Source organism: Cebus imitator, unplaced genomic scaffold, assembly GCF_001604975.1.
Source record: "Cebus imitator isolate Cc_AM_T3 unplaced genomic scaffold, Cebus_imitator-1.0 Scaffold402, whole genome shotgun sequence".
NCBI classification, from domain to species: Eukaryota; Metazoa; Chordata; class Mammalia; order Primates; family Cebidae; genus Cebus; species Cebus imitator.
In genome coordinates this window covers 764,694-780,268 of record NW_016107717.1, presented here as the reverse complement: position 1 = coordinate 780,268, position 15,575 = coordinate 764,694, and the positions used below count along the sequence as shown (strand labels likewise).

Genomic DNA, 15,575 nt, shown 5'->3' with positions numbered 1-15,575 from the left:
GAGAAATTTGAGCCACAGAAGGTAGGGATTGTGCCAGTTTTTTAATGCTCTATCTTTTAATGAAATTAATTTACATAAAGCACACATGTGCACATATGCATAAAACATAGAAAGTTACCTAAAATAATGATTAAAAATTAATAACCAAAGATTATCATGAATTTGAAATTTATACACACTACTCAACAATATAATGTTTTTGTGGTGTATAATATACCTCTTGATTCCCATTTTACATGTGAAGAAGTTGAGGATCTGTCGTGCTTTTATATGCCTGAGGTCATAGGAGCAAAGGGGAGTTTGCACTGGTAACTTCCATCGAGGGCCGTTCTTATATCCCATTGCCTGTGAAATGCCAGGGGGGGAGCTGGGGTGGCAGCACTCTAGTCAGGAACAGAGACTGCTCATGCCTAATTACAGGAAGGAGGCCCAAGTAATAGGCATGGGCAGGCACATGGGTGGATGTGGTGGTGAAATCTTTGCATCCTGATTACCTCTGTTTTCTCAGTTATTGAGGAAGCACATCATTTGCTGAGGGAGAAGATAGGGGAAAAGGTGTCAGAGGTTTGAGGAGAAAGAAGGTATGAAAGGCGATCTAGAGAAAGGGAGAGTGAATGAACAAGGAAAATGTAGTTTGATCACTTGAGGTTAGTAGTCAGGGATTTTAAATGAGACTAATCAGTGTGGCAGCCAACTGCATTCATCTGTGCAAACGCAGAAATGGAGCCACAGGGTCATTGAGTTTAACCAGTGTTGGAGTGTTTCAGATAAGTATGATGAAGTGATGGAGGAGCGTAGGAGTTGAGGTTACATGAAAGGGAGGATTACAAGGAAATATAACCTAGTCTAGGAGTGCCAGGGAAGGCCTATTTTAGAAAGCCGTTTTTAAGTTAGACTTAAAGAATAGTATACGTTGTCCAAATAAGTAGCAGTCAGGGGACAATGAATATGTTGGGGGTGGTGTTCCAGGTAGAGAACCAACATCTGCAAAGGCCTCAAGGACCTATAGCATCCTATGTAAACTCTAGGCGTCATTATTCATTATTATTCTTACTAACTTTTGATAAAGCCACAGGTTTATGAGATAATCTAGGGATCGGTCATTGCAAGTTCTTATTTGTCCCAGAACTAATAATGATTGTGAAGACAGTGGCATGTAATAATATCCCCATCTTGTCAGGATAAATTGAGGCATGCGATGGTTCAGCCAACTGGATGGTCGGAAAATTCATTTTCACCATTCTTCTCTTCACCCCTTCTCCTGTATATCTTGCAAACTGCCTTTCTCCAGAAGCACTTTTAAAATGAACCTCTATTCTCTCTTTGTTTCACTGCACCCTTCTTGCAGATTTATTTACCTAGTTTAAAAAGGAATATTTGCTTAAATGCTCTCACGTGACATACAGATATATCCCATAGTGGGACCCCAAAGTGTTTTGAATAGCTGGGCAGAAACTTTGGAAACCATGCTTCTACTAGAAACTCAGTGGAATGTGGGCCAGAGACAGGCTTGAAAGGATGTGCTTTCTTTTAACTGCAGACAAATAGTTCCATTTGTAAAATGTTCCTTTTATGACAGGTAGAATAATATGTAAGTCCAGAAAAAGCTTATTGTTTCTAAAAGCTCATAATGAAATGCCCTATTCATCATTGCTTCTGGATGAAACATCCCATCTGTGCTGGACCGTATCAAAGAGAATACACACACACACACACACACACACACACACACACACACACACGTACACACCCCGTAACTGCATTCATATATACACATGTGTCTGTGCATATATAAGTGCAGGTATGGGGTGTGTATATGAATCTGCTCAGATACATGTGTATATATGAATCCAGGTATGGGGTGTGTGTGTATGTGTTTGTCTATGTTCTCTGATACGTATATACACATACATACATATATCTTCTGTCACTCTGCTTATCTCCCTACTTTTCCTTCTTTCTTGCTTGCTTCTATCTATCTATCTATCTATCTATCTATCTATCTATCTATCATCTGCCTACCTATCTCTCTATTCCTCTTCCCTCTCCCTGGATGGCAAGTCTTATACAAGGAGGCCTATCATCAGACATGCCGGCCAACAGCTTCTGAGCTCTGTTTCCAGATGTCACAGTTAGGTGGAAAGCTGGGACTAGCACTCGATCAAAAAGTGACATTTAAAGGACCCTTGTTAAAGCAAGAATAGCCCATTGCTGCACTGAGAAAGCCCATATGAAGGGAGCATCTAGTCAGGTTGGTCATGCAGGGTCTTTACTCACTCACTAGGTTACAGAGTGAAAAAATGCTCAAGCTATCAGCATAAAGGCCAAGCATCACGTCGAGTCAAGGCCACAGCCAGCCTCTGGCCCAGCACGTCACCTAGACTAAGGGAAAAATCCCTGCAACAGTGGATGTGTCCTGAGCGGGGAGGAGAGAGAATTGGGAGAGAAACCAGAAAGCTTGGAAATTGCCAGTGCTTAGAGAAGACTCTGAATAGACTGTGGGTATTGTGTGAGACAGGAGGAAGAAAGAAAAGGCAAATAAAGGATTACTACTAGTTCTCTGCATACGCGTTTGCATGTGTGCCTGCTGGCTGCTGTGCATCCGTTACAACGGGCTTCTCTGGCACAGACTGTATATTCCTGCATGGGCATGAGTCTGCGATGCTTCCTGTGATGTGCCTGAATGGGAGCCACCTGCAGCTGCCCACATGAGACAACAATCTTCAGGGTCTTTATTTGCTAGGATGAAGAGCTTAACAAACAAACAAACAAATGCTCTATTCTGACTAAGAAGGTGTGAGTGGTTTGCCGTGCATTGAGAGAATATTGGAGACCACATGTCCAAGTGGATACAAGAGACTGAAGTTTCCTTCCAATGGCGAGGTTCAACCTCCTGCCCTACATCTGACCTGACACCATTCATGGGCCCCTAGTGCCCTTTCCGCAAAAGGAATATTGGCACAGTCTGCTCAATAATGCTGCTCACTCCTAATGGAGGCAATTATCTTACCACTACAAGCAGATTGAAGCTGAGGCTTGCCACTCACACTCCTTCCCAGCTCTAGCCCAGAAAACCACATAGGAGTTGCTATCTTTTTTATTTTATTTTATTTTATTTTATTTTATTTTATTTTATTTTATTTTTTAAGACAGAGTCTCACTCTGTTGTCAGGCTGGAGTGCAGTGAGGTGATCTCAGCTCACTACAAGCTCTGCCTCCTGAATTCAAGAGATTCTCCTACCTCAGCCTCCCACGTAGCTGGGACTACAGGCATGCACTACCAAGCCAAGCTAATCTTGGTATTTTCATCATGTTGGCCAGAATGGTCTCCATCTCTTGACTACATGATCAGCCCACCTCAGCCTCCCAAAATACTGGGATTACAGACGTGAGCCTCCGCGCCCAGCCGAGTTGCTATCTCTTTAGAAGCCTCTGCTTACCTGGCTGAGAGATTGGTCCAGGTTGCTTATCTGACTGGGAGTATGTCAGGCACTTCTTCCACAGGTTATTTTTTTTCCTAATGAGGAGACAGTGGGTTTCCTCTGTGGCCCATACTGCTGGAGGCCATCTCCACCATGTGTCTTGGAATGAATCCCATAGTCTGAGAAACAGAGCAAAGGGAGGCGAGGGACACCTAGAAGGGCCCGTAGACCCTGCTTGCACGCATCTCAGAGGCAACATCCATTTAAACCTGGATACAAGACTTCATGATACACTTCATTTTTAGTGAGGCCTGTTGGGTTTTCTTACTTTCTCTTGCACTTGAAGAGCTCAAATACAGAGGCCTTTCTTCTTTCAGTGGGTCTCAAGTAAGTCTGTTTCAAATCGTTATGGGTGCTTTTATGTCCAGCTCTTCATTACTTTGCCCCTGCCTTTTCTTGTATGGCCATCTGTGGCTTTCTGTTTGTGTGCACCAAGCTTCCCTGTCACACCCTCCGCTGTCATTCCATGCACTGCCAACACCAGCCTTCCCTGTACCCAGGATGGCGACTCTACCACCAACCACTACCACTTAGCTTTTTTTCCTAAAAACCCCTTCCTCTTCCCTTTTAACGTTCTCAGTGGTTTGCCTGAGTCTATATGTGTTTCTTCACAAAGACTGTAGATTCCTTTGAGGGCAAGAATCTCTTTATTCCAATTCCTGTTGCCTAGTATCACAGTTCACACACAATAGGCCTCCACAAATATTTGCTAAACAAATCAAGTAAGATTTCGCATCTCTCTGGCAGATCATTCCGGACTAGAGGGGTAAATTCCACTTTATTCCTTTGCTAGTGCAATTTACTGCTCGCTGACTTCTTTTGCCATTTCACAATACGCTCTTCCCCACTTTGCATTTAATATCAGTACTGTAGAGTGAGTTGCCCAGCGAAGTGACCACTGGGTGGGAGGTGGGAGGTGGGAGATGGGAGGTGGAGTATTGGGGCTTTAGCCTTTCCATACTCACATTGTCTCCTCTCCAGCCTATATGAAGACTTCTACAATTTGAGCTAAAGCCTTGTGTTGGCATTGCATTTGCACTGTAGGGCAAAACACTTCCTCCTCTATTGAAATTTGGGAACCACTCCTTATTATAGTATTTATAGTATTATTATAGTATCATGTATTTGATAAATTTAACTTATTTAACCAGTGATTCTATGTATGGCACTCACTAAATGCCACACTCTGTTCTGGGTATGTTAATTACATTAGCTAGCTCCTCCTCATAACAACTTTGTCAAATAGGGTTATTACCATCAGTCTCATTTTACAGATGCGGACATGGGGTTACAGAATGATTAAGGAACTTGCCCAAAGTCACAGAGCAATTGGTGGCTAAGCTGGAATTGGAAATAGCAGGGTAACTCCAGAATCCATGTCCTAAAACCACTGTACCCTGCTGCCTCTAAATATAATCAGGGTAGGGTCTACACTGCACTCCCCTACATCCTTCCAAGTTGAGTTGATGTTCTTAATTTTCAGGCCCCTTGAGCCAGGAGGTCTCCTTGACCTAACTTATCCAGCAACGGTGGATGTATGCTTAATAAATATATCCAAGCTCATTGCTTCCTTAAGTTTGGCTTGAATACAGGTTGATTTGTGTCATGCTGCATAGCTAATTGTTCACATAGTATTCAATGCCAGTCCTAAGATTTGGCTCCTGAAAATATATTTTCAAACAACCCAGGAACCATGCCAACAATTAACTATAATTACACATTGTATCAGTTTCGAGTACTAGAAATGACTGGAAGGCAAAATGTATATTATTTAAAATGTTAAACTGACAGTAAATAAAATGTGATCCTACCCAAAATAGAGATAAATAAAATTGCATGTCCCTTTTCCCTTTTTTATTGCCTTTTCTAGGTGTCTGGGATTACATGGAATATTTTTTGTTTCTCATGATTTCTAGACTTTTTCTTGAATTAACAGATATTTTTAGCTGCCCATAAACCACCATTTTCTGTTCACCAAAAAAGAATCAAATTCAAACTCTACTGTGTGAGTTCACCTACAATGAATAGAACAAACATAAAAGATACCTGGGGGAGGGTTCATTTGATGCAAGAGTTATTCACAGTACAGTGTTTGGATACTTTATGGAGCCAGTTCTTGCCTGTAGGTATTTCCAAATTGAATCCCAGGAATAATGCATTTATAAATAGTGAGCTTAAATAATGAACACATTCATCCAAGCCACTTCCTTATGTAGTTCCAATGGCTTTCCTTTGCAACAAATAAAGACCCTGGGTAATTAATTTGCTAGCTTGTTGGGTTAAGTTGGTGATTTCCAACACTATCAATATTTTATAACAAATATTTTTAAAAATATATTTTATTGCATTTTAGGTTTTGGGGTACATGTGAAGAACATGCAAGATTGTTGCATAGGTACATACATGGCAATGTGGTTTGCTGCCTATAACAAATATTTTTTAACCCCTTTTATTGTGTAAATAAAATTTATGAATAATAAAATCTGTATATGCAAAATCTTAACAAATAGTGTCTTAATATTAAAGGGAGAAATAATTGATAATGATATAACTATGTTAAAATTTAATAATTATATCTTCATATGCTAATTATAATTATTTGATACTCCATTACAATAAATAATAAACTTGGCAGACATTTGTATCTAATGTAGATTCACCATAATGTAATATGTAATATAATATGTAATACTATATTATGATATGTGTGAGAGCAATATAGACTGATACATTTGTGCTGTATTGGTGATTCAAAGTGATTATACAACGTGTAACATTCTCTCAAATTATAAAGTAGTTATGGATCTAGAAAATTTGCTATGTATTGAAACTGTACTTTGTGCTTATATGTCAATGGAGTTAGCATCTGTGCTCAAATCATTAGAAGCAGGTTTGCAAAACCTAGATAAATGTCTTGCATGACATTCAAAAGCTTGTAGGACGTGGGGAAATTTTTGTTCTGCAGAACTTTCCTGAGCAGTTCGCTCTTCGCTATACTAGCCCTACCTCCTAAAGGGCAATAGTGACCTTCAGTCATTACATCATCAGAACAACTGCCATTCATTATCAAAATGCCCTCTATGGGGTGATACCCTCTGCATTGAAAACCACTAGTATTAGAATTAGCCCCAAATAATAATTGTAATTTATTCTCCTGGCTTTTTGTAATCCTTGAAAACAAAATGAATGTCTACAGTAAAATCTTCAATAATTGAGTTAGCTATGAGACTGTAAGTTCCACAAGTGTAAGGGGTAAATCCACCTAGTGTGTGCAATAGCTCAGTATTTAACACAGATCTGGGCTTTGCTAAGTCTTGCTTTAAATAACGGGCTTAGAGATCTTGGTTAGTGAAAAGATATACACTATTTAAAATAAATAGCCTTGTTATTTTCTAATACATATGACAATACATAGATGTTCACTAGAATTACAGTTAAGAAATATTTGCAAACACGATATCGGTTGTTTCAGTTTGAGTGAGTGATGTTCAAATGTTTGAAGACGTCTGAAATCTATCAAAGATCCAGAATCCTCTTGTCATTTTGAATGTGGAAAGAAAACATGTTGAGTATAACATATGAGCTGCAGTCTTGGCCTAAGAGGTTTGCTTAATCTTCACAATGGTCGGTTAGGTAGCTATCATTTATTAACCCTATAGGAAATTACGATGGGCAAGCAAATTATCTGTCAATAGTCAGACAGTTGGTTCAATGTCAGAATGGGACTTAAATCCAGAACTGTCTAATTCCCAAGAAATCATGCTGTTCTCCTTCTTCTTCCTCCTCCTCCTCCTTCTCCTCTTCTTCTTCCTTGACAGAGTCTCATTTTGTCATCAGGCTGGAGTGCAGCGGCACAATCTTGGCTCACTGCAACCTCTGCCGCCCAAGTTCTCCTGCCTCAGCCTCCTGAGGAGCTGAGACTACAGGCACCCACCACCATGCCTGGCTAGTTTTTGTATTTTTAGTAGAGATGGAGTTTCACCATGTTGGCCAGGCTGGTCTCGAACTCCTGACCTTATGATCCACCCACCTCAGTCTCCCAAAATGCTGGGATTACAGGCGTGAGCCACTGCGCCTGGCCTTTCATGCTGGTCTTCTTAAGGGAGGCCAAGCTATGTTTCTATAAACCTACATCCAAAGGACCATGAATTATGAATATGTGAGGTCTATCTTCATATAATTTTACTCTCTCTATATATATAGTTCCAGTTGTCATGGCTTTTAAATACTATTTTTCTAGTGGTTCAGTGGTTTTCACCTTGATCGTGTTCTTTGTCAAGTCCCAGTATTCAAGTTCATGTGTGAGCTCATATTAGTGGATTTCTCAAGGGCAGGGGCTTATGCCCTGGATGGCTGGGTCTCTACAACCTAGCACGGTGCTTGGCACAAAGTAGATGTTCAGTGAGTATTTATTGAGTTAAATCTAATTGAGTGATGTTTCTTCTTTTAGGCCATGGCCTTACACAATATTTCAGCGAGGCTTTGACCTGGTTTTGGGAGAGCAGCCTTCTGATAAAATATTCAGGTAAGTGGTTGTCTAGGGACTTGGCTTATGTATGTGTGCAAACCCTGTGTTCCACTCCCCCCTGGACTTACTTTCCTAATGGTAAAGTATAAAAAGGGAAACACCTTTAGTTGTTACCGCCACCTACTAACAAAAGTGCTTGCCCCTAGTCATGTCCAGGGGCAACATAGAGGACTTGGAGGTCAGGCAGATTCTGTTTGGGTCCTGGCTTCCCTCTTTGCCAGTTTTGTGAACCTCACTAATTTACCTAACCTCTTGAAGCCTCCAGTCTCTGCATGTGTTAAATGGGGCTATATTACATGCCTGGCTAGGTTATTGTGAGAGATAAATGAGATAATGCAGGGAAAGTCCCTGGCACAGAAACTGGCACAGAGTAGGCAATTAATGTCAGTTTCTGCCTCTCCATTTTGCATCTAATTTGCACCTTCCTCATAGAATCTTAAGTTGTTCAAAATGAACCTCTCCCGCCCCTGCCTTCCCCTTTTCTAAACTCTGCCTCATTATTATTTTCTTTTATCTACTAGTTTCCTGATCAAATTGGATGTTTCTAGTCCCTCCCAAATTTCTACCTACATACCTGGGAATAGCACATATTAGAAAGGTCCACAGCAGAGGAATAATTTGAGTGCAAGCCAGGAATGATTAGATTTTTATGAAGTTTAATTCATACTAGACCTTAGCTGGAACAGTTTATTTCCAAAATAAGATCTTATCATCCATTCATTTTGTAAGTCTATCATTCACTTAACATACATTTGCTGAGTTCCTTCTAAGTTCTTGGCTTGACAGTATGGACATGAATACATGTTCTCCTTGAGTAAGTCCTCTAGTAGAGGAAGTAAATGGTCCTGCACAGGCGGCTGATGGAAATGGATGGATTCAGCTACTGCATGCCTTTTCTGGAGAAATGGTGAGCAGTGCAGGGCAAATGGAAGAGTTGCACCTATACCGTTTGTGGAGTCTTACTTATTCACTGCCACCTTTCCAAGCCCCTTCCCAGACCATCTTTCAGCCATTCCTGGCCTAGGTGTCAATTTTTGCCCCTCCATTTGCCTCCTAGAGCTTACCCTTCTGCAAAGCTTCTAGTGTTCTTCCTGTAGCCCAGGGTGGACTCAGCTTAGCCACAGCAGTGTTCTCCTAAGGCACGTTCCTAGCTAGAGTGCAGATTCACAGAACCACTTCCTTGAGGGCTTTCTTTTGTCCTTTTCTCTGCTGAGTGTCTGTCCCAGGGAAGGCTAGGTCATGCTGATGGCATTGGCTACAGGCTGCTTTTGAGGATTTGTGCTGCAAGAGATGTCAGCTCCATTCCTTGGACTGTGACATGGGTATTAAAACTTTCCAACAAGGATTTATCATTCAGCTGATTTTTTCTTTCTTTTTCCTACTGCTGGTCTTCTAGGACTTCAAAGGGTGATAAAGATAAGGCAGATGAGGAGCCTAGTGGAATTTGGCTGATTGATGTGGATAAGTTCCCCATTCCCTAAAAGTCAGAAACTAACACTTTGAAAAACAAGGGCCCTAATAAAATTGCTAGTCAAGCAAAACCTGCATGAAAACTGTTTCTGTCCCCACAAGCACCATTTATGTTTTTTTTTCAAAGTTGCTGGCTGCCAACTGGATGTGATATCCAAGCCCTGTAGAGGGGATCAGTCGTGTGGTTTGACCCATGAGGTCAGCTATCTCAGGAGCCAGTGAGTTAATCAAGTGATTCAGAATTTTTATCCTTAACATGGAAATAACTAGCCTCTCAAATGAAAGCCATGAGTCACAATCTGTTTGTTTTAGGTACCAAGAATTTTAATCAAAACCACTTGGCATCTGAGTAAACAACCTACCAATGACCACTCTAAAAAATTCTATGACCTGGTCAGTAACTATAATTGGCTGCTTATTTGCTACTATGCTCCCTCGTGATTTAGTGTCCTGTTGAATTCCAAGCTCCTAAACATCTCTCTGGATTCTGAAGTAGAGTTTAAATATCTTTACTATTGAATGACAACATACACCTTCCTTTAAATGAGCTGCTCTTCTAGAGAACCTTTTGTTCTTAGTTGGATCTGTTTTCTGACTGATCCAATATCTGCAATAAATTGAATATCTCCCACTCTCACACTTGCTCACACCCTTTCCTCTAGCAAGAATGCACATTTTCCTTGTCATATAAATACTACCCGTTTTACGGTCCGGATCAAGTCTCCACCAAACTCAGCATCTATTGAATACCTAGGCACTGTTACAGAGGCTGCAGATATAACCAAACAAATATGACCAAGATAGTCTTGGACTTCAAGGATTTATAGTCTCATCCAGAAAGCAGTCTCCAACCGTGGCCCTCTATGAGAGTTTCCAGTGTGATTTAAAAATGACTGCCAGTCATACCCAGAGCAAACCAATTAATTCATAAGTTCTGGAAGGTGTGGCGAGGGCATCAGTGTTTTTTAAAAGCACTGTGGTGATTCTGACCTGAAGCCAGGATTGAAGAACGTTGCTCTAAAATATCTCCAATCCACTGTACCAATCCACAATGGCTTTACCCCTGCAAATGCCTATTACTTACTGATTATACTATGTATTCATCAGTTATTTTATTTAATATTTATTTTTCAATTGCCTATTTTTTCCCAGTGAAATGATGTTCTTCTTGAGAGAAGGGGTGGTATCTTATATCACTTTAAATATTTAACAACTAACATGCAATTGTGAACACAGCAGAACTTCAATAGATATATGTAGATAATCATTTCAGATATTTCCTAAAATCTTCAACCTAGAGTAAGAAAAGACCTTGATGTTCCACTTAACCTTGGTAATCTGCAATCCCAAATAACTTGGGAAGGGCCCAAGCTAGACTCAATGGATCCAAGAGGACTCTGAACCTACCAACTGAATCTTTCCACCAAACCCATTCCATTACCCAAGAAGTCCTTTCCACTGTGGTTAGAATCACTCCTTTCCATTAGACTGTGGGGAAAGGGATTGGTACTGAGCAAATTGATCCCACAGAGACCTTCCTTCAAAGTGAGTGCCTGCATCCCTTGGAATAATTCCTCATCCTGGAATAGCCTGCTCTAAGGAAGCGTGGAGATGCCAGGTCAAGAGCAATTGATCCGTTTCTTCACATTCCATTTAATGGCGAGCCATGGTGAGAGCACAGCCCTGTTCTATGCAGCACTCTCTGGTGAGTGTTTGCCTCTGGACAGGAATTTCTTCTAGCTCTAGATGAACACAGGACTGTGTGCAGGACTCAGCACACAGCTGAGCCATCAACTGCACTGGTCACCACCAGCTGTCTCCAGAGAAGGCCCGAGTTAGGAAAGCATTCTCTAGATGCTCACCCAGCTTCTCTTGGGTAGCTTTTTGAAGTTGTCCTGCCAAATCTGTATGAATGAGGGACAGATGAAATTTTAGGACACAGCTTTTCTCTGACAGTTTGTTCTATATTTGGTTTTTGGAGTTACTCAGTAGATTCTGCTGATGAAAGGAAACTTTAGAATTCCATAGGCCAGAGCCAGCATGGGCTAGAAAGCTGCTGGGATCCATACCTGAGAATCAGACCAATCCCAACTTTTCCATTTATAGAGGGTGACCTTGGAGAGGTGACTAGCCTTAAAAATTAGTTGATACCTTGGTAAAATGGGGCCAGGTGACCAGCCTCAGAGGAATGTTAGAAGGATAAATGAGGCCGTGCTACAAGGCACCTACCCCTTTACAGTTCTCAGCAAAGGTTTAGTCTCACCCCACACCTGACTTTGCTTCCCCTACAGGGTCTTACCTTGATCTTACCGGAGGCTGTTTTTTTTTATTAACATGGTCCAGTGCAGTGTCTCAGGAGCTGCTCTGCACACAGGAGGTTACTCACAATATCTAATTCATTTCCACCTTAACCTTTACATCCATTTAAACCCAGGGGTTAACCTATAGCCTGCTGTACATGGAGGATAATCTTCACCTCTGCCTCCACCTTTATATTTGAACATTGAAACTGTGTTCCCCATAAACTTGTACAAATTAAAGAACCTAATGAAATACTCTTATTGACCAGTCAATAAATATTTATTGAGTGACCTCTTTGGGGCAGAAATTGTGTGAGGGTTACAAAGATAACAAAGAACTGTCCTCTGCCATCCAAGAGAGCACATTCTTCTAAGTGGTGATGGACACGTGAAAAGACAGACACAACTCATCCTTTTAGGGGCAGCAAGGGGCTCTGGGTCAGGTGCACAGAGTCAGCCCTTGTTCAGCCTGAGGTTAGAGGGCAAAGGCCCTGCTGGGCTTTCTGGCGTAAGATCTTACCTCAGTCTGCAAATGATTAGAAGTCAAGCAAAGAGAGGGAAGAAAATCCAGAAAGAAGGACTATTAGGAGCAAAAGCAAATATGTGAGAAAATCAAGACTACTTTAGGAACTATAGTCAGGTCTCATTATAAGAGCAGAGGGTGACCCAGGGTTTGCTGAAAAAAGAAGCTGACTTTTTTCAGCTACTGGGGGTGACCTCTTTGGAGGCTGGGACTTTATCCTGTAGGTACAGGGTGCCACAAACAGCTTAAGTTGGGGAAGATGTGATTTGCTTTTCCCTTAGGAATATTAGTGTATTCAGAGGAGGAAGAGAAAACTGTCAGATGGATGGGCATGGAGCCTCCTCTTTCCAAAGAAAAATTAACCATCAGAAATGTACCAGAACTGCCAACAGCTTCCGAAAATAAGTTACATAAATTATAAACCACAGGTCACAGATTTGTTGCTCTGCATCAATGCAAAAATTGTAATTTTGAAATCAAAATAGAATACAAAAATGTATTTTTACATCCAATAAACTGCCTTCTCCTTGGTACCATTCAAACTTGTAGACATCGTCTCCAAAACAGTGTAATAGTGGCTGGTGCCCCCACTCCTGCCTGCCTGTTACAATGTTTCTCTCTCAAGGATGTCCATTAGGAAATTCAAAGTGAAATTATACAAATTCTCTGAGGTTGTTTTCTTCAACCTACATTTATCCTTAAGTCCCAGATTCCAGGTACCTTGAGGCAATCAGCCCTGAATGGGCTCCTTAATCTTACCAGATGAAGCATGTGAAGCATGTGAGTGTGTGAATGTGTGTGTGTGTGTGTGTGTGTGTGTGTGTGTGTGTGTGTGTGTGTGAAGGAGCTGTCATGCTTCCAATTTTGCTAAATGCTTCACTGAAGAATAAAGCGATCGTCTTCTAATGTCCCCTAAGTAAAAAGCTTTCCTCCCCTAGTGCAGGCACCTCTCTGCACAAACCTACTGCCTCATACTCCTGTGAGTGGGGAGAACTGAGTGCCTCTTTCAGAGCCAGAAGTATCTCTGACAGTTCAAGGCTCCTTAAGGCAGAGCTTCTCCAACAGGTCAGAGAAGTAGGGGATCAAGAGTCAGGGTGGAAATGGGAGCAAAATCCCCCAAATCCTGGCCACTTCCCTCCTTCCAGTGGCTCTGCCTGTCCCCTGGAAGTCCCCTGCATTAAGCTGCCACATGTCCCACACCCCTCCACCTACTGTAGGGCCCAGGACTCTCTTAGGGTGTGGGCAGAAATCCTGTGGCTTGGCTGCCCTCTAACTCACGAGCCCTAGTCAATGAGTCTGCTGTGTAGCCAGCTTACTGAAGAGGGTTACATTTTTTTTAAATGAAAGGTCTCAAGGCATCAATCTGGTTTCCTAGAATTTCAGACAACCTGGGGAGGGGAGAGGGTTGTATATGGGTTAGGGAAGAGAAAGGAGCAGGATTCTGAAATCGGGCTGTGTGAGCAGCGTGCTAATGGAGCCAGCTTCTGTTTAATTGTAAGCATCCTTCCATTGTTCCTCCCTCCACATTAAGTGGGGAGGGGATGCCAGACTGCCACAGCCTCCTCATATCCCACCCACACTGGCTTTCATCCTGAAGACTATTTTTGACTATGAACACAGAGCATTTGAATGCCTTTGAAATGAAATGAATAAATAAACAAATAGTCCCTCATTTTTTAAAGCTCTCCCTTGAAATGCCAATTTATTCTTTTATTCCTTTTAGCCCTTGTTATAAGAATAAATAAATAAAAAAAAAACCTCTTCCCTGTATCCCAAGGGTTAAAGAAGCCAAGCTTGTGGGTAGGAGTGCAGAGAATGAATCTGGGCCTGTTTTGTTCGTTTGTTCATCTGCTCTTCTCTCCTCCCTGGAGGCTCTTGGCTTTAGTCATTTCTGTTCCCATCACACAGAAACTGTAGAGGGGTGCTTTCTTTCTTTCTTTTCTTTGTTAGGGTTCCTCCAGGCACAGAGAGATGCCATTGCTGCCACTGTGGGTGTGCAGCTGTGGGATGGAGATGGTGGGAGGCTGGCATCTCTCGTCAATTGAAATGCTTCCAATTATATGTGACTCAAGATAGGGGAAGCCCAGCTTCAAATCTGAAGAAAACTGGAACTTGCTTTTTATGACTTGATTAAAAACTACTTCTAACAGCTAGTGAGGGGGCACCATAATCAGTCCTCCAGCTGCCTGGCCATGTGAGCAAGGGTTGGCCTCTCTGCCTCCTTAGGACTTAGTCATTGTACCCATAAAATGGCACTTTCTGAAGGGGACTGCAAGGGGTTTGAAGAAAGCAGCTGGTGATGGAATGCCAGATCCCCCAGTGGTGGGTGGTTATGCCCCCAGTCATGACCACCTGGCGCTGGGTGTCCCTGCAGATTCACCTACACCCTTGGGGAGGGCATGTGGTTGCCCCTCAGCAAGAGCTTTGTGATTCCACCAGCCGAACTGGCCATCAATCCATCAGCAAAGTGCAAGACGGACATGACCGTGATGGAGGATGCTGTGGAGGTCAGGTGAGTCTGGCTTCAGGGCTGAGGCCTGAAATTGGCTTGGGAAGCAGAATGAGAAACGACCTGAAGGTTCTAGGTGCTGGGGAAGGAGTCACAACAAGCTAAATGGAAAAATTGGCAGGCGGCCTGCAAACTCCCCCTATGTTGTGCAAGGATCTGCTTTTTATCTGGGTCAATATTGCACATCCCAAGGCTCATTCACTGGAAGAAGACATAAAGTTAGAGTTTGTAAGCACTTCTCACATACCCTAAGGACTGACAGGCAATAAAATGTTAATTTACTTGCCCAAGTTTAGACCTCTTTCTTTGACCAGGACATGGCTCATTTCCCAGATGCAGAGAATGCCCATAATCTGCTAGTTCAAGGCTTGGAGTATAGTTTGATCTTCAATTTTTGTAAGAGAGAGTGAGATACAATTCAGTTGACTAGATAGGAGCATGGAATGTAACACCACTTGTTGCTTCTGGAATCTCCTTGACTCCTTTCTGCCTCCCACTCTTTCTCCCCACAGAGAGGAGCTGATGACTTCATCCTCCTTCGACAGCCTGGAGGTTCTCTTAGATTCCTTTGGGCCAGTGCGCGACTGCAGCAAAGATAACGGGGGCTGCAGTAAGAATTTCCGCTGTATTTCAGATCGCAAGCTGGACTCCACTGGTTGCGTGGTAGGTCTGCCCTGCCAAGCTGGTAGTTTTTGTTTGGGGGATGGGGAGGAAGGCACAGGGGAAGACACAGTGCAGATATATAGGTAAAAATGTGCTGTGA

At 42.2% G+C, this 15,575-nt stretch overlaps 1 protein-coding gene across 2 annotated transcripts in view; it reads left to right on the top strand.

The window, feature by feature from the left end:
- The window catches only part of ASTN1 (astrotactin 1), a 323,619-nt gene that overhangs the window by 213,795 nt on the left and 94,249 nt on the right, over positions 1-15,575 (top strand). For both annotated transcript variants that reach the window (XM_017508838.2, XM_017508837.2), the window contains exons 9-11: positions 7,933-8,007; positions 14,678-14,815; positions 15,325-15,475. In XM_017508838.2, the coding sequence (XP_017364327.1) occupies positions 7,933-8,007; positions 14,678-14,815; positions 15,325-15,475 (364 nt within the window). The remainder of the gene's footprint in view (positions 1-7,932; positions 8,008-14,677; positions 14,816-15,324; positions 15,476-15,575) is intronic.